The sequence below is a fragment of the Sorghum bicolor genome, chromosome 3 (genome assembly GCF_000003195.3).
Source record: "Sorghum bicolor cultivar BTx623 chromosome 3, Sorghum_bicolor_NCBIv3, whole genome shotgun sequence".
In the NCBI taxonomy this organism is placed as follows: domain Eukaryota; kingdom Viridiplantae; phylum Streptophyta; class Magnoliopsida; order Poales; family Poaceae; genus Sorghum; species Sorghum bicolor.
Window position 1 is genome coordinate 5,488,079 of NC_012872.2, and position 20,574 is coordinate 5,508,652.

At 42.5% G+C, this 20,574-nt stretch overlaps 4 protein-coding genes across 4 annotated transcripts; 1 reads left to right on the top strand and 3 right to left on the bottom strand.

Moving 5' to 3' along the window:
- Positions 325 to 6,765, bottom strand: LOC8059116 (importin subunit alpha-2). Its single transcript, XM_002457264.2, has 11 exons — positions 6,571 to 6,765; positions 5,492 to 5,714; positions 4,584 to 4,737; positions 4,330 to 4,432; positions 4,018 to 4,202; positions 2,766 to 2,845; positions 1,935 to 2,085; positions 1,529 to 1,610; positions 1,321 to 1,379; positions 911 to 1,216; positions 325 to 816 (listed from the first exon to the last, which is right to left on the bottom strand). The coding sequence occupies exons 1-11, from the start codon at positions 6,761 to 6,763 to the stop codon at positions 655 to 657; spliced, it is 1,698 nt and encodes a 565-aa protein (XP_002457309.1). The 5' UTR covers positions 6,764 to 6,765; the 3' UTR covers positions 325 to 654.
- LOC8059117 (cell number regulator 8) lies at positions 11,310 to 15,365 on the bottom strand. The gene is made up of 3 exons (XM_002457265.2): positions 14,835 to 15,365; positions 12,022 to 12,224; positions 11,310 to 11,766 (listed from the first exon to the last, which is right to left on the bottom strand). The coding sequence occupies exons 1-3, from the start codon at positions 15,097 to 15,099 to the stop codon at positions 11,524 to 11,526; spliced, it is 711 nt and encodes a 236-aa protein (XP_002457310.1). The 5' UTR covers positions 15,100 to 15,365; the 3' UTR covers positions 11,310 to 11,523.
- Positions 15,467 to 18,901, top strand: LOC8059118 (mitochondrial import inner membrane translocase subunit TIM14-1). Its single transcript, XM_002455124.2, has 3 exons — positions 15,467 to 15,666; positions 16,884 to 17,062; positions 18,536 to 18,901. The coding sequence occupies exons 1-3, from the start codon at positions 15,664 to 15,666 to the stop codon at positions 18,690 to 18,692; spliced, it is 339 nt and encodes a 112-aa protein (XP_002455169.1). The 5' UTR covers positions 15,467 to 15,663; the 3' UTR covers positions 18,693 to 18,901.
- LOC8075130 (probable glucuronosyltransferase Os01g0157700) lies at positions 18,925 to 20,527 on the bottom strand. Its single transcript, XM_002457266.2, has 3 exons — positions 19,860 to 20,527; positions 19,377 to 19,671; positions 18,925 to 19,299 (listed from the first exon to the last, which is right to left on the bottom strand). Exons 1-3 carry the CDS (start codon positions 20,450 to 20,452, stop codon positions 18,925 to 18,927), a joined length of 1,263 nt encoding a protein of 420 aa, XP_002457311.1. The 5' UTR covers positions 20,453 to 20,527.

A 20,574-nucleotide genomic window follows, 5' to 3' on the forward strand; every position in this document is an offset into this window, starting at 1 on the left:
TTTTATTTGACAATTATTATCCAATTATAAATTAACTAGACTCAAAAGATTCGTCTCGTAAATTACAGATAAACTGTGTAATTAGTTATCTTTTTTATCTATATTAAGTGCTTCATGCATGTGGCGCAAGATTCAATATGACGAGGAATCTTGAAAAATTTTGGAAACTAAACAAGGCGTTGACAAAACGAGTTTAGTGCTAGGATTTTAGTGTCCTGCTACTGTAACAATGGTGATACGTATTCTAGAAATCATACGGCCATCCATTACAGAATAAAAGCATGTGTTTAGCAGATGATCATTGCAGTTGCAGCACATACACCCTTACAACTTGCTGTTGCAGCAATCTGTTTAAATTTCAAATTTGGATTGGCAAATGGCCGCAAGAGAAAGAAAACAGCCAGGCTATTTATTTCGTATTGTACAAGATGTCAAAGTCTGTCGACGTTTTCCCCTATCCATACTTCACATTTCCAGCTCACGGTCAGTTTCACACTCAACACATTCACATTTCCAGCTACATATCAAGGACTAAATTCCATGGTAACCATGATGAACGGGCATCCTTCTGTTCTAGCACTGTTACAATTCAAACCAACGAACAGCTCTACGATGTCGATGTTTACCCAGATGTATCAGCGGGGCACAAGGAACTCACTCGAGACCGTAGTCTTCACCAAAGTATTTGTCAACCAAACCATTGGCCATATTCCTCATCACCTCGTTCTCATGGAACTGGAACCTCTCCATAGCCTCGATGCCATCCTCCCTCTCCACAAGCTTTGGACCTTGATTGTTGGGGTATCCTCTCATCACCTGCAAAACGAATTTGATTTGAGGTGATATGAATGCAGGTAGACAAAAGACATGGCTAAACACTTTTAAGAATTCAAATTTTGGACTCCCTTACCAGTTCCAGGAACTGAAGCCCAAGTCTGGCACTCTCTATATCAGCTGACCTCACCAGATTTATAAATCCTGGAAGGCCTCCACCATCTACGATAGCAACTAAGTGATCAACGATTATGTTTGGGGGGTTACCACTGCCTGCTGGCACAACACACAGATTGCCCAGGGTGTATGCTGCTTCCCTGCGGATGTCAAATTGTGCAGTCCTGAGGAGGTGCATCAGCAAAGGAGTCGCCTCACTAGCAAATATCAGTTTCTTATGCTCGAAACTGCCTGCTGCTACATTTGACATGGCCCATGATGCCTCCTGTATAAACAGTTAAAAAAAAAGACAAGACAACCAAAGAGCTATATGAGCTTTTAGAGTCCAAATTAAAATAAACTTAGTCAGCAAATGAAAGAGTAACATACCTTCTTGAGAACCCTATTGTCGCTCTTCAAACACTTGATAAGACTTGCCAAGGCTTGATCTGGAACAATATTTCGTTAGTAACTTAGTACTTGGATACTAACACATACTCTAGAACGGAAAGCTGTTAACTGATGATAAATATCATTACAACAAATATGGTGCTCATATACAAGTAGTTATAAAAGGAACATCTGATTATGAGCTAACCTGTGACACTGTTTCCAACAGTTAGGACTGAATCAACCATGTAACCGTCACCAGCTACAAGATTTCCTAAACCGCGAAGTACCTTTTTGAAATAAGAAAAGTCAATCAGTCTGCTGTGAAATAACATGTTGCTAGATAATTGTACAGTTACAAGACAAAATGATCCTTGACTGTACAATGTAGAGTAATGGTGAATCCGTATTATCTGGGAATCATTATTAGCACCTTTATTTTATACAAAAAATATTCTGGCAAGCAGATGCCAACTTGGAAAATAGAACAGTTTGCTGTGCAACAGTTATTAACAATAAGAAGTGCCCAAATAATAGGTGTTTCATTTTAGGGAAATTCTGAAAGTGAGAATAGGCACAAGGAAAAATTTGAGATGGAGAAACGGAGATGATACCGGAATGAGGAGCTGCAAGTTTTCAGATGCTAGAAGGCGCCCGATCAGCAACAGTGGCACAGAACTTCTTACTATTTGGCTGGTAGCTTTTTCTGAAAGTGCTGAAAGATAGACCACTACCCATGCCACCTCAGTAGCAAGTTCTTCATCCCTAAAGGGTCCAAAACCAACTCATCAGCAGCATTGATGAGCGAAGCAAGCATGGGGATTCGATAGAGTTTAGTAGTTGATGATGTAAACATGCAGAACTTATACATTTTTTAAACAGCCCAAACATAAGACAAGGGCCAGAACAAAAGCAACTGCATAGAGAAGGTTGCACAAAGCAGCCAATCTATACAACACAGCATGGGATGCATACTGATGAAAGGATCAGGAGATTGGACATGTTACTATAACAGAAGTCTAGGGGCGGATGTAGCACTGGGTGAGCCAGGGCTCAAGCAATCTTAGTATGGAGCCTCTTGCCCCACAAGTTCGTAATCGTTGAAGCTTATTAGGAGGGGCTAAATATAGAAAATAAGGAAAATGAGCCCTTCCCAACATATGTTTCTAAGATCTGCCATGCAGTGAAGATACAGGTCACATGCCAGCGAATGTAAATACCCCACCAAAAAAAGAACTGAGATTATCCCTAATTAAGCTAAAAAGAATGTATTTCATGGGACTGTAAGAACAAGGGACAAATAACTGGTAAACTTTTTGTAGCAAGTAAGAAACTAGCATTAGAAGTCAGAACAACCATATCTCTACTTGAGTTCTCATCAAAAGTTAAGTTACTGAATGATAGACAGTGCACAGAAGCAATGCAAAATAAAAACATGTCCATACGCTTTTTCCAAGTTCCGTGTGATTGCATTCAGTACGCCGTCAATGCCAATAAGCTCATTCGCAGCCTTGGAATCAGGCCCCTGGGATATAAGAGAAACAAATATTTCAGCAAATGAAGCTTGGTAGGTAGATACAAGCATATGTAGAAACAACAATTGAGCCCATCAGCAGGGTGACATTTGCTAAATTCTTGACAAATCCAAGAGCGTACAAGAATTTTCAGTAACCAGCTGGGGTTCCCAGCAGTTTGTTTGTATGGATTCTCTACTTGTGTGATGTTGACTCAACCTTAAAATAGTACTGTCTCTTGAAATATTTTAAGTTGAGCATCTAAAATCACCAAAACAAGCCATCTTTCGAATTACAGAATCCTCCAAATTTTTAATAGCCAGGCAGTTTAGATCAGGAATTGGGATCCCGCTGTTGGAGCAATTTAGTATATACAAATCATATAAGGTTTTATAATCTTTTTATTTTTGGAAAGAGTCTAAACTTGCCAACACATATATGGTTTGAACTTATGTCAAGGCAAGATATGGATATGACTTGTGAACTAGTCCCTCTGTCCAGAAATATAATGGATTTTCAATTGTCCTAAGTCAAACCATCCTAAGTTTAACCAAGTTTGTTGAACAGAACAAGAATGTTTACAGTATCAAATGAGCTCCATTAGATAAACTATTCTGAAATGTACTTTTTCACAATTTACCCCTTTGATATCGTATAAATATTACTCCCTCCAGTCCTTTTTAAGTGGCGCACGGCCATTTTTCAATTTGGCCGATTTAAGTGGCGGAGTTAGCATAACAAAGCTAATTATGGCCGGGATTTATACTTAGCCGGATAGCGAAGCGCTAGACACCGAACAGTTGCATGCGTGAGCCAACTCCCTTCGTCGGTTCAGCTGACTGCATGCATGCTGTGCAGCGCGGCTGCATAATTGTCACGGATTAATTACTCTCCACGGCCGTAATCAACTCTCGTCTTGGTCTCTGTGATTCTCCTCCTGGCACTTATATAGGACCGGAGGGAGTAATGTTCTTTTGAACAAACTTGGTCAAACTTTGGATGGTTTGACTTAAGACAACTAAGAGGACAGAGAGTAAACTGTTACAGCACTACCATCTTAGAAAGGCTTTATCTTATTTCAAGTTTAATCTAATGCTTAATTACTTCTAATAATTACTAAAATGCTCTTGGTAAAGAGACAACTGTGGCATAACAAGAAAGAGAGGAACTTAATCAATACAACCTTTATGAGATTTGACAATGCCCAAGCAGCAGTTCTTGCTGTAGAACCCTTATTTGACAGCATTAAACGGGCAAGAGGCCACAAAGCACCTTGAGCAAGTAATGTACTTCTCAGTTCTGCTCCTTCACCAGCAACATTACCAATGGCCCATGCACATTGTTCCGCGACAAGTGTGGAGCTCTTCTCTAACAGACATAGGGAGATTAAGACTTTTATAGGAGGTCAACCTAGTAGTCATTCTTGAGAATTGCGTATTCTAGAGACGGAAATGAACACTGTTTACATTTGACCAACAAATAAGAGAAAACTAACCACCAAGGTGAGCAATGAGCAATGGTAGAGCAGGAAGTAAGGATTTAGTTTCTTCAGGTTCCCCTGCCGCTATGTTTGTAAGGCACCAAGCTGCCTCTAGCAACTGCAAATAAAAAGCGTAAAGAATCTTGATAAGAGAAAAAATCAATTGAGTATAGTGATACAATTACCATGTGAATGATCAATACACCCAAATTTTACTCAGTTTAATTGTTCTGTTAGAGTTATGGAACAATAAGTAGGGTGTGCTCAACTTGTTCATCTGATGATCCAAATGACAGATACTGCACTAACAGAGGGACTGCTCCAGCTTTAATTGCAGCATCAACTGGAGGTACTTCAGATTGAGACAACAAACGCCTTAAAGCACGAAGCACCTCTGTCTTCCTCTTCTGTGCCCCTTTTCCCCTAAGAGTAACCGTAAAACATATAATTCAAAACCAGAGTACTTTTAATATGCGCTTCATATTCTATTCTATTCTAGTAGTTAAATTTGAGAGTGTTTGAATTAAGTTTAACTCTTCAGCTAGCTGGTGCTTAATTTCCAAGGTGAAAAATATCAAAAACAAGTAAACAGAAGCAGAATCCCAAACAGACAACGGTGCAATGGCCTGGTTCAATTCGCGAAAATTTTTGGATTTCGCTACTGTAGCATTTTCGTTTGTTTGTGGCAAATATTGTCCAATCATAGACTAACTAGGGTCAAAAGATTTGTCTCGCGATTTACAGGCAAACTGTATAATTAGTTTTTGTTTTCGTCTATATTTAATGCTTCATGCATGTGCCACAAGATTCGATGTGACGGGGAATCTTGAAAAATTTTGGGAACTAAACAAGGCCGGGTTCATGTCTGTAAATCATATTAATGACCACATAGGGTTTTACATATGAAATGAGATGTTCAAGATATTATTAAAACTATTCTGTCAATGCATCATAACCAAACTATTCTGACCTCCTGTAGATGAAATACAGGAAGAGACCTTAAAACTAAGACTAGGAATAATTCAAGGTGATTGGCTTTCATTTGGTTGAGAAAAGGGAGAGCAGTATGATATATTCAGGCTATTAAAGATGATATATTCAGGCTATTAAAGAGTGCACCAAGAATTTAGGGCTTATATTAACATAAATGGAAATCTTTTTGATAGAAGGCACCTACTGGCTTGACAAAGCAGATTTCAGTTCCTCAACAGCCTGAGTCGTTCTAGCCTCAAGATCTGCTTTCCCCTCATCAGTAACCATGTCACCATCTTCTGCTGCAGCCTCATCACTGCCAGAAAGAGGAGCTCGACACACACGCTTTGCACGCATCAAAGCTTCCCTTCTTTCCTTCCCTATTGCAAGAGCCTGCTCCCTCCTCCGGTTAGCAGCTGTATTGCGCACTGCAACCAGACATACAACCAACTAAAGGCATTAGAAGTAGGACGCAACCAGACATACTTACTGCAGACTAGCAACAAGATCCACAAGAAGTAGGATGCACCATGGTACATGTTTTTTTTTTCTGCAATGCTGTAATAAGTTTCTTTTTTTGTCACGTGATTAATTTAGGATGCTACAGAGTTAACCTACATATAATTTGAACACTAACATCAAACAATCTACAGTCAATGTACTACCCTAATTTCATTACTTGCATAACTTATGCAGCTATAATCATAAATGTAAAATCCAATAGCAACATCAGTGGTGGTGAACTTTAAGTAATAGCTCGCCCTAATAAAAATAACACAAGTCTGTAATACTTCACAAGGGATTTAGCAGCTACCTACAGGAGGTAGCAGCAGCCACTGATTAATTTTGAGCCACATGTCAAATTGTAAACTGTTTGTCATGCCAATTCGCCAGGTTTCGTTCACTACAGAATAACCCCTCAAACCAAGTTCCTTGCCACCTAACCCTGCTAATAAGATGAGTCACGACTCACGATTCTAATCACTAATCAGCATAAGACGAGTCCCGATTCTAATCAGCTCGACTGTCGACTGCTCGAGCAAACAGTTATCCAACCCTGGTGTAGGCGAAGTTCTTCCCAAATAAGGCAATAGCAGAAGCCAGTAGAGCACTTAGCGCGCTCACCGCTCCTCGTTCCGAGAGCAACAGAACCGCCACGCGAGCTCACGGGGAGTCGATAGGTTAGGGCTTCTGCCACGGCCGCGGCCCGCGCGCGCCTAGTGTTCGACGCGATGAACAAGCAACGACAGCGGGAGGAGACAGGAGAGAAGCGCGAGGGTGTACCTGAGGACTTGATGGCGTCGCGGTGGTACTGGTGGTGCGGAGAAACGGAGGGCGGCGACGCGGAGGCGCTGCCGTCGGCCATCTTCCCCGGTCCCGGTCGCGGCGGCTGAGCTCGGCGGCTGGAGTTTTTCTTCTCTCTGACTCTGGTCCTCGGCTGCTTGGTGATGTAAGCAAACGGGACGGAAACGGGCATGGTGCCTTCGCTATTGTGGGTCAACACATTCTAGGCCCACTATAAAAAAAAACACACACACACATTATAGGCCTATTTAGGCCTCCAGCGTTGCCGTGGTAGCCCAGATGGGGATAATTGGATAAACATGGGTGGAGAATTTTTATTTTCATTAAAAAGCAATAAGTATTTCTCAAAAATAAAAACAAATAAATAAATAATTGACCAATTAGAAAATGCAAAAACAAATATACCGCCTGCTAGTTGAAATTGAAATAACGATATCTAAATTTCACCAACACAATAGGTCAAGATTTCCCAGAGCTTACACTTGGTTATGGAGATTAGTAGGTCCAAATAAAAGGAAATTCTTCTTTTGACTCCTTCTGAAGGATCAACTGAGTACGAGCCATTCTCAAGCGGAAGAATATGCACCTTGATTATTATAACTGTGTTCTTTGCTCTTTGGGTGTTGAAGAAGATCTCTTCACCTCTTTTTTTATTATTCATTTGCCATAAGCATGCAACTGGTATAGCTAAACATGTTTGTACCAAATAGCAGTGAGATGGTGGACATCCTAGAAAGCTTCAAAGCATAGCTACATCTCCCCTTTTACATGGAAGTGATCAACACAATGTGTTGGGCTATATCTGAACTATGCGAAATGATGCAATCTTCAATAACATACCACATTCAGTGTAGAGGTCTAAGATGATCTTCAAAAAGGAGTTTGCTCTAGTTATGTTAAGGCCAAATACAAAATACCATCCTCAAATAGATTTATGGCTAGAAGCCTTTGTATAATGTTTTTTTACAAAAAATGCTAGAATATCATCAAGACAGATTTCTATAATCTCTACAGGGCCTTTTCATGATGGGAATGTATGTCTCAGAAGCATAAACTTCTCGCTTATCACTTTAGTCCCAAAAACGGACAGCCCCTCTAGCCTCAATGACTATAGGCCCATCTCCCTGCTTAATTCTTCAGTTAAACTCCTAACTAAGATCCTTGCTAATAGATTACAGCCAGTAATCACCAAGCTAATTCATAAGAACCAATATGGGTTCATACACTCCAGGACAATACAAGATTGTTTGGCTTGGGCCTTTAAATACTTACATCTTTGTCGCCATTCCAAGAAGCAAATTGTGATAATCAAAATTAACTTCGAGAAAGCCTTTGACAAAATTGAGCATCATGCTTTATTTAATATTCTCAAGGCCAAAGGTTTTGGTTTGAAATGGTTGTCATGGATAGAAGCTATACTCTCCTCAGCCACTTCCGCGGTCTTGTTAAATGAAATGCCATGAAAAACCTTCAACTGCAAGAGAAGGGTGAGACAGGGGGATCCGCTGTCACTCTTGCTCTTTGTCCTTGCTTCAGATTTCTTACAGTCCATGATCAACAAAGCAATTGACATGGGACAACTCAGCTTGTTGGGAAAATTTTAAACATGGTAATAAAGTTGAATCATTAGTTCTTTTTAAAATTGACTTTTCAAGACTAGAAAGAGTTATGTAGGATATCCACAAAAGCAGGACTTAATTAAGTGACTCCACTGACCGGGGGTGTTTGGTAGCCTGACTCCAATTCCACCATCGGTTGGCTGTATGTGTAAGATATGCTTACCTCATATATACCTGATCGTGCTTTGTTCAAAAAATATACCTGATAGATTGTGCGTAAGCAAGTGCGGCGCCGGGTGCGGACGGAGCACACACCACCTCGGGGCGCCCGCCCGTGGCTTGTCGCGACTAGCTCAGTTCCAAGTGATTTCTTCAATCTCATCGAACGAAAATCCTCCCGTCCTCTGTTATCAAAAGGGTAATAGGAATCATCAGCATTCGTCTATAAAAGGCAGACATCATCTAGCTATAGAAGACCATATCTTGCTGAGAACCGGGAAAGTAAAACAAGCAGCTAGCATGCAGGTCTCCAAATTGCTAGTGGTAGCTCTCGTGTGCGTGGTCCTCATCTCCGGCGGCGGTGAGATGAGCGCCGGCGCTGCGGCCGTGCCGCGAGCTCTGCTGAGAGCCAGCGTCATCCCGGCGGCTCTGCCACACGCGGCGGCGGCGGCTGCCATAAGCCAGTACCCCCCCGATGGATGCTGCAGGCCGGGGCCGAGCTGCTGCGACGACGACGACGACGACGCTGCCCCGGCGAAGTCCGGCGACTCCCCGTAGTACTTTGGCACAGCGCGTGGCATCGGCACACCTGCCAGCCAAACGCGACGATGAAGGCTCGATCATCAGAGCTGTGCCCTGTGTGCGTCTTCTTTCAGTAATGCTTGCTGGCTAGTAGTAGTTAGAATATTATTGCTACTACGCTAGTGAGCTATTAGATTAGATATAAATGAATAATGTTGGGACGTGATGTCGACGTCGTCGCTGCTGAAACGTGCCAGTATATATATCGCAGTCGCAGGTAACTATATGTTGCCATGCATGCTTGTATACGTCGTGTGAATGCGCAGCTGTTCTATACTGTGAGAGCTAGCTGCGTTTTCTTGATTGCTATTTTGTGACGCTTATTTACTTATCAATGTTTTGGGTAAAAGTTCTGTCTGATGGTTAGCTTCCAATAATTATTGAAAGCCAAAGCCCAAACCTGCCCCATATGGTTGAGATTAAACCAGGTGCAGGTAGGAGCATCTCATTTAATTAACTTTTATACTGCTTCCAAACGAGAAGCATAAAAACCCTTTGTCAGTGTATAGTAGGAATTCACTGTCACGGGAAATATAAATGAAGGATGTCTCTTCTTTTTTTTCTCTGCCATTTCAAATTGATCTCCTCTCTAAGCATGTCTGTTTTGGAGCTGCCCCCCCCCCCCCCCCCCCCTCTCCCTCACCGGCGGTGGCTAAGAGCCTAAGACGCCTCAAGCTGTTACGAGTGCTATATATATTTAGTATGAGATCATCACTGAATAATATTGGGACATAACGTTGTCGCTGCTGGAACGTACTCCCTCCGTCCCTAAATGGCTTCGTTTTCGCAAGCAAAAAACTGTTACGAGTGAGACTTACAAGGCTCACAGTTTCACAAGCAAGATACACTCTTAACATCATTCCTCTAAGGCCAATCTTATTGGAAGTTTCAAATGAGTTTTATTCTTATTTAATACAGTGACACATCAGCAAATTTACTAAGACCCTGTTTAGTTTTCAAAATTTTTCTTTTTGTCCCATCGTATTGAATCTTTAGACGCATGCATAAAGTATGAAATATATATTAAAAAATAAGCACAATTTGCATGTAATTTGCGAGACGAATCTTTTGAGCCTAATTAGTCCATGATTGGACACTAATTGTCAAATAAAACAAAAATGCTATAGTAGCTAAATCTAATTTTTTTTACGAATTAAACAAGGCCTAACTTGGTAACTTATTTATGAAGAGAGAGATAGACGAAACTCCACTATCATAATTACCAACACAAAAGCTAAGCATGTCTGCGCCCTGGCTATGCATGGAACTGGCCTCACCTGGTCAACCCTGCCCCCCACCCCCCCAGGGGACACTAGGCATGGCTAGCTTGAGGCTCGACGCCCATGCTCATCCCTCGCGGTCACTTGTTGCACCAGGACACCAGGAGGTATCTCGCCAAGTGGTGTTGTCGAATATGTATTTTGTTCTCTCTAAACTATTTTTTAATGAAATACGTGTCAAGCATGTTCTGAAAAAAAATTAGACCTTGCCTTGCTGGCAGCCCACGAAGCTTGTAGATGCTCTTTTTTTCAGCTTTACCATGATGCCAGCGTGTTGTGAGACCACTTTCTTGAGGATACACACGAGGAGCAACTGCAATTTCACCCCTTTGGGTACATCACCTAGAAAATAGAGCTTCAGTAGTAGTTGTAGAATCTATACCAAATGTGCCCTTTGTAACGATAATCAGTGGCAAATATAAGTGTCCTTGTTTAGTTCCGAAAACTGAAAAGTTTTCGGAACTGTAGTACTTTCGTTTGTTTGTGGTAAATATTATCCAATCATAGACTAACTAGAGTTAAAAGATTCGTCTCGTGACTTACAGTCAAACTGTGTGATTAGTTTTTGTTTTCGTCTATATTTAATGCTTCATGCATGTGCCGCAAGATTCGATGTGACAGAAAATCTTGAAAACTTTTTGGATTTCGGAGCGAACTAAACAAGGCCAAGGTCTAACGCTACCGTGTTTTCTGTCAATTTTATCATCTGATGACTGACGCTAACATAATAACTAACCAAATTCAACTTCTCAAACTTTGGCAGCCTTCCAGGTATAGGAGATATTCTGCAAAAATTACAGATTTGCAAGGCGCGGATAGATTATTAGCAACAGCGGGAGTCAGACAACTAGTAACTATACTACGTAGGATACACCCATAAAACCAGATTGTTCAGAGTAGAATGAATGAGACCAAGATTTCCAGAACACAAATACTAGCGATCATCTCCATCCGGTTGCAAGTCACCAACCATTTTTCAGCTCTTGTCCCGTGTGTTTAAGAGAGTTGGGACACGAATTGAGGTACGATGGAATGGACTTCACACTAACAGGCCCGATAGGACCACGAACAAACACAGTGACACAGGAGATACAATATATAGTTCAGAATCCAAACGGCAGTTAATAAGGAGCAAACAGATCCATTTGCCACAATCCAAAGTTCCCAACACGTTCTCATATCACAAACTCGTATTTACTGACAAACAAACGACATATCAGACGACAACAGCGGCAGATAAGAAAACACAGGAAGCACAGATCGAACTAGGGTAGGGCAGGAGCTGAAATAGCTCACATGCCACGCCCCATGGTCTGCTCCATGGGTGGCATCATGACAAAGACGGAGTGCCCATTGTTGAACCCAGGGTGGGGAACCCTGCGGCGCAGCTCGCGTCCCTCCTGGCAGAGGGCACAAGGGTGGCAGAGGTAGTGGGTCGCAAGGTCACAGACAGCCTCTAGGTGCTCGCGCCTCTCCTCGTCCTCGACCAGACTGCCGCAGCACCCACACTGCCTGGTGAAAGCCTCAAAGTTACCCTGAACAGAGAAGGATTGAAAGAACCGTGTCATAATATTACTTTTGAGACAGAGCTAGAGTAACTCCTACATGCAAGCAGAGATATAAAGGATGAAAATCCATATAAACTCAAGATCAACACAAAACGTTGCAAAATATGCTAGTATCAATTCAAGTACTACTACAAACAAATTTCAAATGGAGATGGATACACACACACACACACACTGACGAATGGAAAATCGTACAGAAGCTGGGCAGACAGAAACACTTGCCTCAAGATTGTAGCGTCGTCGAATAGCGGTACGAGTGGGATGAGAGAACCATGGGGCAAGGCAGTTCCACCCAAAGAGAGAGTTCCCAAGCATATACAGGCCAGTGTAAGGCAAACAGCTGTTTGCAAATGTGCCTTGTCCAGCAGCAAGCCTCTCAACATTACTACCATAGAGCACACATGGTGCTACGGTTCCAAGAAGACCTGATACATTGAAATAATATGTAATTAGTTCTTTGTTCAACACCCAAATTAACAAAAAGTAATTCAAGATTCTTTGTGAAACTGGATGTACAAGGAAAAAGCATAATCCACACTCCCAGAATTACACAGGCTAGCATTTTGTGAAGTGTGTATACTGTAAGGAAGCAATAAGGTTCAACTGATAATTTCAGTGAATAAGTTCAGAAATCATCAATTAACGGCAACGGTTTGCAATAATTCTATGGTTAACAAAGACACCTGCTCCTTCCTAATCCAGATAATGCACTTTTAGCCTTTTATTAAGGAGCAGATCATGAGCATCATGTGCTGTTGTACATATATAAGTACAACTGTGACCAATAAAATGGGTGTCGGATGTCAGCTAATTCATGGTATCAGGGCACAACATTTAGTAAGACATGGTACCTAAATCTAAAAGTGAACAATTTAGTGGATAACCTTCAGGGATTAGTCCACATACAAAAATGACTATTATCCACCAAATGTACAGCAAGATTCTGGTCCTTGAGTATGAAACAGAGCTAAAAGAAACAATGTAAAAAACTAAATGGTAGGTATATGAAGGGGGAAACTGTCAATCCTTCAACATGGATCAAACCATGGGCGGATCAGGATTGACTGGGTGTGGACGCCCCCAGGTCGAAATACAAAATAGGCAATAGTATGTACACTTCTACTGTATTCGCACCCCTCTCCCAGGAACGTCTGCACCCACAGGCTAGCTGAGCAAGCGTTGAAAGCCCACAGCAGCGCACAACGCCGCAACAGGCAGCCCAATGTCATCTACCCACACAATTGTCGACCATCACTTCGACTCACGCCAAACTCCTGACGGCAAACGCCTCCCCTCCTGCAGCCTTCTCTTTTCTCTCCCCTTCCACGTGCCCATTCTCTACTTCTCTCCCCTCGACGACAATGTGAACTAGCCTAGCTGACCGTCGTCTGCGGCCAGCCGTGGCATTGCTTCAGACTGGTCAGGCGTCTAGCCTTAGGGACATGAGCACCAGGATCCTATCGCCGTTCGTCCACTGCCATGGCCATGCTCTTCTTTATCGCCGTTCTTAAGCAACTTCACATATTCTCTATTCTTTCAATTTTCATCAATATGAGCATCCAAATTGGTTCCAATTTTGTGGTTCTTGTTTTTGTGGTAGTTTGTCCAGATTCTAGGGTTAGTGGGTTAGGCTTTTTTTTTCTATGATATAATGATATTTGATAATTGATATTATGAACGGAACGAAGCAAATAAAATCAGTTTCAATTGCTTGTTTGCTCACACGCTTTGACTCTGAGGTTCAATAAGATTCCCTATCACATGCATCATTATTTCCAAGTAGTAAAATGCCTATATTAAGATATGGATGCCATTATTTGTGATAAGGAAAATACATTCTATGAGATCCTTAAATCCCTCTAGTTCAAACCTTATAATGTTGTATAGTGTGAACGATAAAACTTAAATTTCAACACACCAATCACCAAGAAAGAAAAAAAATATCAACTATATGTGTTATAATGTCGCAGAAGTGGGAAAAAATAATATGAGGAGCCACAGGACTGGTGCCTAGCGTGTGGGAGGGACTGATACACTGGTACTGGTACCAAATAGCGTAATATTGAACCATATGGTGGCACCCCGTCAATATTTCTCTAGCTCCGCCACTGGATCAAACAAGAGCAGTCACAATCAATCAACTATTACATCAACTTTTAGAGGAGCGAACCAGCTGTTGTTGGCTAGTTAGAACAGCACTTTCAAGAGACAACTTAGCATGTCCTTCAATTGAAGCCATTTAAGATAGCAATGTCTAAATATAAAATTTATTTCATCTCATAATTGTACATGTCAAATACGATAGCTCTGTACTCTGTAGAAAGTTCAGCTCACCCTGAATAAGTCAATAATTAGAGCTAAGATGTGAAATTTGTCTAGACCGCTTTTGGGCTATTACTTTTATGATGATGAATTTCAGGTTAGAGATATCATGCAGTTTTTTACAAGTTCCTAAAAGATTGTACAAGAAGGAATACCAAAATGAATCATACAGAGTCTAGTAGTCATAGCACCTTTACAGGAAACAATTTGCCAACTAGAAAGGATAGTTTCAACAAGAAAAGGCTTCAGATCTGTCTGTTATTATGGAAATAATATGTATGCACATTCATACTATCAGGCCTTGTTGTGCCATGATTCCATACTTGGGATTGATAAGCGAGGCACTTTAAATTGACAGGAATTCACAGCAACCCATTTTGATTAAGAGCTCTTCACTTACATATATTACCACAGCATCCTAACTTCGATTCAGGTACGAAATCAGGCCAAAAATTCAGACAAGCTGATCAGAAATTCTAACAATCCTCAGTTGCACACCAAAACTAACACCGACTAGGTCTCTCATTGTGAAAACTACCGAAAAATTCCAGAACAATCTACCCATTTCCGATTAAATCGAGCTCAAAATCGTGGTAATACATCCACCTATTCCTCCTGGAGATCCCCAAACGCGAAACCACGCACATCCCTCAAAAAATTACGCACGACTCGAACAAAGGGTATCCGATTCCGAGGACAAGGGGGGCACGTACACACTTCGACGTCGCTGCTGCAGAACTCGTCGTTGCGGCCAAGGCAGGAGAGGATCCCGGAGTTCCAGCTCTCCCGCGGGAGGCCGCCGAAGGCGTGAGCCGACACGGGCTCGCCCATCACGACAGGGACCCCGTCGGCGTAGCACTTGGCGGCCTCCGGCGCCGGAGCCGGAGCCTGCGGGGGCTTCTCGTCCGCGGCGGCGGCGGCAGCTGGGATGAGGGGGCTCGACTCCTCCTCATGGTTGCTGTTGGCGGCGGCGCCCATGGCGAAACCGGAGGGAGATGTGGGGGGTCGGATCGAAAGCAAGCTACAGCTACCTAACGCGAGGCGAGGAGAGGGAGGGGAAGGACAAAGGGGATTGATTCGGCGAGGTGGGATGTCGGTGGCCGGTGGCGTGCCGAGCAACCTAAAATAGGGCGGAGGAAGCGCGTGGGAGGCTGGAGATGACGGATGATCGCGGCGTCGTCTTCTTCCTTCGCTGTTAAGAGAGACGGGAGAGGAGGACGAGATGGGGGAAGGCCTCTGTTGTTGAATTCGTCTTCTTCTAAGGAAAGCGGCTTTTCATGCTAGTGATTTGTGTTGCCGGAGCCCGGAGGTTAATGGGCCCGTGCCGCTTTGGAAGGAGGCCCAGCCCAACTAGGGTTCTCTCCAGTCTCCACCCTTCCAGGGGTCCTTCGAAGCATTCATACTCCTCCCTCGCCGTCACGCCGATTTCTTCGTCGCGGCGATCACCGGAACCCTAGAACCGGTGCCTCTAGGCTCTAGCGATACTCGGAACCCTAGTTCGGGGCAGTTCTACCCACTTCGCCGGATTATTCGGTGATTGAGATGGTACGCTGTACTACCCTACACGCTTTTCCTCTCCCTTATATTACTCGGGGTCCCTCTTTTCCCTCGTCTGTTTCTTTTGTTCCTTGCCTCCGCGTTTGACATATGGTAGGGCAACTTAGTTTGATAAAAAAAATTTGGAAATTCGCCCATAAGTTCGTGTGATTTTGACACCATTCTGTGCTAATTTGGATGCTCTGCAGATTTGTTTAGTTTTGATTATTTTCGAATACGCAAATCTTGATGTGTTACTTTTCATATAATAGGTACATAGTGTCATATAATAAGTACATAGTGTGTAAGGCTAAGGGCCATAGACCATTTTTTTCGATCATGAGCATAACAGCATATTGCATGAAGGTTTGCTTATCTTGATCCAGTAAGAATAGAACTGAAGAGCGAAAAAATAGTTTGCACATGCTTTGTATTTAGGACTTAAGTGTTTGGTAACCCCAATGTGCTGTTTGCTGGACTAAGCCTGGGCATTCGGGTTACCCGATTTTTTCGGGTCGGGTAATTCGGGTAATTTAAAATTCGGGTAATGAAAATTGTTACCCGATATTAGTCCCGAAAAAACACTACCCGCAATTTCGGGTACCCGATAATTCGGGTTCGGGTATTCCCGATTTACCCGAATTTTCAAAAAACAACACACTACACAAAAGTTCAATAGCAATTTATATATAATTTTAGCAGCAATTTATATATAATTTCAATAGCATTTTGTAGAGAATAATATATTACTAGCACTTGTTCAAACAAAGAGAATTATGTTCTATTAAATTGATAAGTTCTAATATTTAGCTAACAACACATGATATATACAAAGATAAAGACAAATATTCGGGTAGTTCGGGTACCGGGGGATATTACCCGAATTACCCAAACTAATTTCGGGTAATCAAAATCGCTATCCGAATTTAGGATCGGGTACCTCGGGTTCGGGTAATTCGGGTTCGGATCCGGGTAATTCGGGTACGGGTAATTTGCCCAGGGTTATGCTGGACAGTTGTACTACTAATGGGATCAAGCAAGTAAAACTCTCAGAATTTCATTGGCTTACATGCTAAAGAAAGGTTTTCGCATGCTTATCTTTCCACTGATTTTTTGGATGATATGTGCTTCAGTTCATGGGCTGTGCGACATTGCTAAAAAGGCTTGGATATGTATTAAGACAAAGTTGTAGATATTGGTATTTATTTGTATATTATTTTCTGCAGGCTACGCCACTTATAGCAGGACTTGCAGTTGCAGCAACTGCTCTTGCTGGTAGATATGGCATCCAAGCTTGGCAAGCTTATAAGGCAAGGCCTATTGTTCCTAGAATGCGGAAATTCTATGAAGGTGGCTTTCAACCTATGATGAACCGACGGGAAGCTGCATTAATCCTTGGTGTCAGGTACACAATACATACAACTTACATAATATATGTACCATGGTCGATCATTGTTTATGTTGCTATTTACGTAAGACTTCCATAATTGATATCTTGCCTGTGAACACTCAATTATATAGTTCCTTTTGAATTATTTTAAGCTGGCTGTAGCTAATTGTTAGCAAGGGACGTGTATAAGGAAAATAAACACAAGGATCTTTCCTGGAACCTGTCTGGCATCTTGATATCAGCTATCTCTGACTTGTTGCCCAAATCCTGGGTAAAATGCACATAATAGGTCATTTGGCATAAGTACTTAAGTGTAAGTTCAACTAAGACAACATATAAAAGGATTCTTGATACTTTAAACCACAGTACACGGGATCTTTAGCTGCAAATTACCATTGGACACATAAGAAATCTGTTTCAGTTGTTGTGGTGTGCTTCAGTAATTTCCAACTAGACAACTTACAAAAAAGCCAAAGGGAATTTCACTCCTATAACAGGGCTTTATTAAAACAAATGCAACAGTTATCATTTGAAGGCTATGAATTGAGATGAGATTCAGCCACTTAGAATATGTAATGGAGTGGAGGGCTTGATCAGCCACTGCAGCATATCCCTCTGTTCCAAATTATAAGGTGTTTGGGCTTTTCTAGATACATTCCTTTAACTATGTATCAAGGCATCAAGCCAAAACATCTTAGCACCTCAGTGGTATGTGGATGATAATATATCTAAGGTTAAGGTCTTTCTCTTAACTCTTAATCTAACACCTTATACGAATAAGACAGTGCCCCCTTATTTTTGAGACCAAATCGCATAAATCTAATGACCCCACAGGTACACTGGGATATGTAACACCCCTATATCACCTCAGCTGACACCCCCTAACCACCTAGTCACATTTTAGAGATCAAAATAGATCCAAGATTGGACATTCGTGTCGTACCAGGTAATTGTCTGAGTATCAAATAGTAGAGCTCCCCCTCTTGTCGCCTGTTTATCCCATTTTAGAGACCAGATAACACAGATCCAAGATTGGACATTCATGTCATACCAGGTAAGTATTAAATAGTGGACCTGCCCCTCTTGTCGCCGGTTGTATTGCAAATACATAGCTTTAGAGTAACTAACATTGTTGTTATTCCATAAGTTCCCATTCCTAAAATAATTTAATGTAGCTCTGAGTCAATATTCCCCAGCCAATTCAGTCTCTCCTTGCAATATATTTTTTTTGGTCCATTTTTTATTTTTTCTAAAAATAAATGCTATGTCTTTTGTCAGATGTGTATGAAAGATTTCAGATGTTCAGTAAGCTGTCCTTCGTACTAACATACTGAATTAAATCTTCAAAATTGCATCTGTCCTAGTCCGATCAGTCATTCTTGAATTTTTAGAAGTGTCACTGCCTTGTGATTCAACAATTTTTCATGCTTAGCTTATACTATTATTTGCCTCCATTAAGCAACCTTCTTTTTTCATTGATGTTTACAGGGAAACTGCCAATGCAGAGAAGGTAAAAGAGGCGCACAAGAGGGTCATGGTCGCTAACCATCCAGATGCTGGTGGAAGTCATTACCTTGCTTCAAAGATTAACGAGGCGAAGGATGTGTTGTCAGGGAAAACAAAAGGAGGTGGATCGGCCTTTTAATTGGAGATTGAAGAATGTATTCTCCACTAGAAGGAAAATTTGTATCTCCAGATTTAGCATTAGAAGATAGACAGCAATCCTGGTGTTACGAAAATTTTTGGACAAAGAATATTGGATCTTCTGTGAAGTAGTTATTCAGTGCTTAATAACACTCTCAACTGTGCCTGCTTCTACAAAATAACTGATATACATGATGGAGGTTACATGAACATGTTTCTTCCACACCTAAGTCTCATGTTGTGGGATCTTCATCGCTCTTCATTAGATTCTGCTGCTGTTCAATCTCCTTTTCTTCTTCAGGATTCTGCTGCTGTTCAATCTCCTTTTCTTTTTCAGAATTCTGCTGCTGTTCAGTCTCCTTTTCTTCTTTAGGATTCTGCTGTTGTTTAATCTCCTTTTCTTCTTCAGAATTCTGCTGCTGTTCAATCTTCTTTTCTTCTTTAGGAATCTGCTGCTGTTCAATCTCCTTATCTTCTTCAGTGTTTAGAGTAAATGTTGACATGTCCATGTGCCACAACATTACCTGGGACTCAAAGCATTCAGAGGGGACGCCCTTAAGCTTGTTTCCATCTAGGATCACTATTTCTCGTACAAACTGGATGAAATCCTGAAATCACCAAAACCATCATCAGAATGATTAGTTTTTGTATATGTTGACTTTGAGTTGCAATCGCAATGACAAACCTGTGTTGCTCCAACTGATGAGTTCCTCCTCCTGATGAGTGACCTTTCTGAATTCCAAAGCAGTGAGCTCCTGAACCCAACTCCAGATGTGTTTATTATGCGATGGTCAGAGCTGGAGTTCTTGTTTGCGCTGGTGTCTGCTGCTCCCATGGAGTTGGCGATTATCTGTGTTCTATTGGTGCTTGAATCCTTCGAGTACCAGCCTGTGATTTGTGATGAGTTGCATGTTGGTCCTTCTAATGTTACCCTCTGGTCCGCTGGTGAGATAGTTGCTAGTGGCCACGCTGAAATGCCTCTGGATCAAGAATTCAAACAACCAGTGTTATTTTGCTATATTCTGCAAAATTGTTTGGCCAGTACTGCTATAAGAACTAGTCAATTTCTTCTCGAAAATTTTCATTTTCATAAGAAAAATAGACTGAATAAGGCAGAAGGCATTGCATTTGAAAAACCGCAAGATAGGAGTGATAGTAGCATCCATACCGAGTTTGCCTGAGCGTTTGAAAGAAGCGGAGGTCATAGACGCTGGAAGCGCCGGCGAAATGGACGATTCCGTTCAGCCGATGAAGCTCGATGTGGCTGAGCGCCACGTTCCTCTGGTGGTCCGCCTCATCTCCGGCGTCGGCGCCGGTGAAGTTCGTGGCATCGTAGGTGAGGTGCCGGAACATGAGTCCGGTGCCACGCAGCAACCGTTCCGTCCTCGCCGTCGCGGTTCTGTTCCTGGCCCCGACCACGATCCACAGCAGCGGCGGCGCCACGTGCCGCAGCGTGTGCGCGAGCCTCGCCACCGACGCGTCCTGCGCCATGCCGCCGTCGTCGGGCCGCGTGACCGTGACGATCAGGAGGAGGCCGATGTCGGGGGCCGCAGGCGGCGACGGCGACGGCGCGGCCACAGCTCGGTGAGCGTCGATGAACGGGCCGAGAAACGAGGAGCGGATGGTGGTGGCCGATGAGGCGCCGGTGGCGGCCAGCGGCGCGACTGCGACGAGAGCGCCAACGGCGAAGCAGAGCAGGAAGTGTACTCTGGCGTTGATCCATGGATGCACCCTCTTCTTGGACCTCTCTGTTGGCTCCATCTCCAGCAGCTGGTGAGCTAGTTTCTCTACAGAGATGGTGAAGGAGGAACAAGAAGGTCGAAGCAGGAATTGGGATTAAATTTGTCTGAATGGAGATGAAATGCTTGTGGTTTTGTATATAT

Excerpts from the sequence above, each read along its gene's own strand:
- LOC8059116 (XM_002457264.2), bottom strand. The coding sequence starts at position 6,763 with ATGCCCGTTTCCGTCCCGTTTGCTTACATCACCAAGCAGCCGAGGACC. Across the intron at positions 4,738-5,491 it reads AAATCTGCTTTGTCAAGCCA|GGGAAAAGGGGCACAGAAGA; the intron begins GTAGGTGCCTTC and ends GGTTACTCTTAG. Across the intron at positions 1,380-1,528 it reads TGTTGGAAACAGTGTCACAG|ATCAAGCCTTGGCAAGTCTT; the intron begins GTTAGCTCATAA and ends ATATTGTTCCAG.
- LOC8059117 (XM_002457265.2), bottom strand. The coding sequence starts at position 15,099 with ATGGGCGCCGCCGCCAACAGCAACCATGAGGAGGAGTCGAGCCCCCTC. Across the intron at positions 12,225-14,834 it reads CAGCAGCGACGTCGAAGTGT|GTCTTCTTGGAACCGTAGCA; the intron begins GTACGTGCCCCC and ends TCAATGTATCAG. Across the intron at positions 11,767-12,021 it reads GACGACGCTACAATCTTGAG|GGTAACTTTGAGGCTTTCAC; the intron begins GCAAGTGTTTCT and ends TTCTCTGTTCAG.
- LOC8059118 (XM_002455124.2), top strand. Across the intron at positions 17,063-18,535 it reads GCATTAATCCTTGGTGTCAG|GGAAACTGCCAATGCAGAGA; the intron begins GTACACAATACA and ends TGATGTTTACAG.
- LOC8075130 (XM_002457266.2), bottom strand. The coding sequence starts at position 20,452 with ATGGAGCCAACAGAGAGGTCCAAGAAGAGGGTGCATCCATGGATCAAC. Across the intron at positions 19,672-19,859 it reads CAAACGCTCAGGCAAACTCG|AGGCATTTCAGCGTGGCCAC; the intron begins GTATGGATGCTA and ends TTCTTGATCCAG. Across the intron at positions 19,300-19,376 it reads CATCAGTTGGAGCAACACAG|GATTTCATCCAGTTTGTACG; the intron begins GTTTGTCATTGC and ends TGGTGATTTCAG.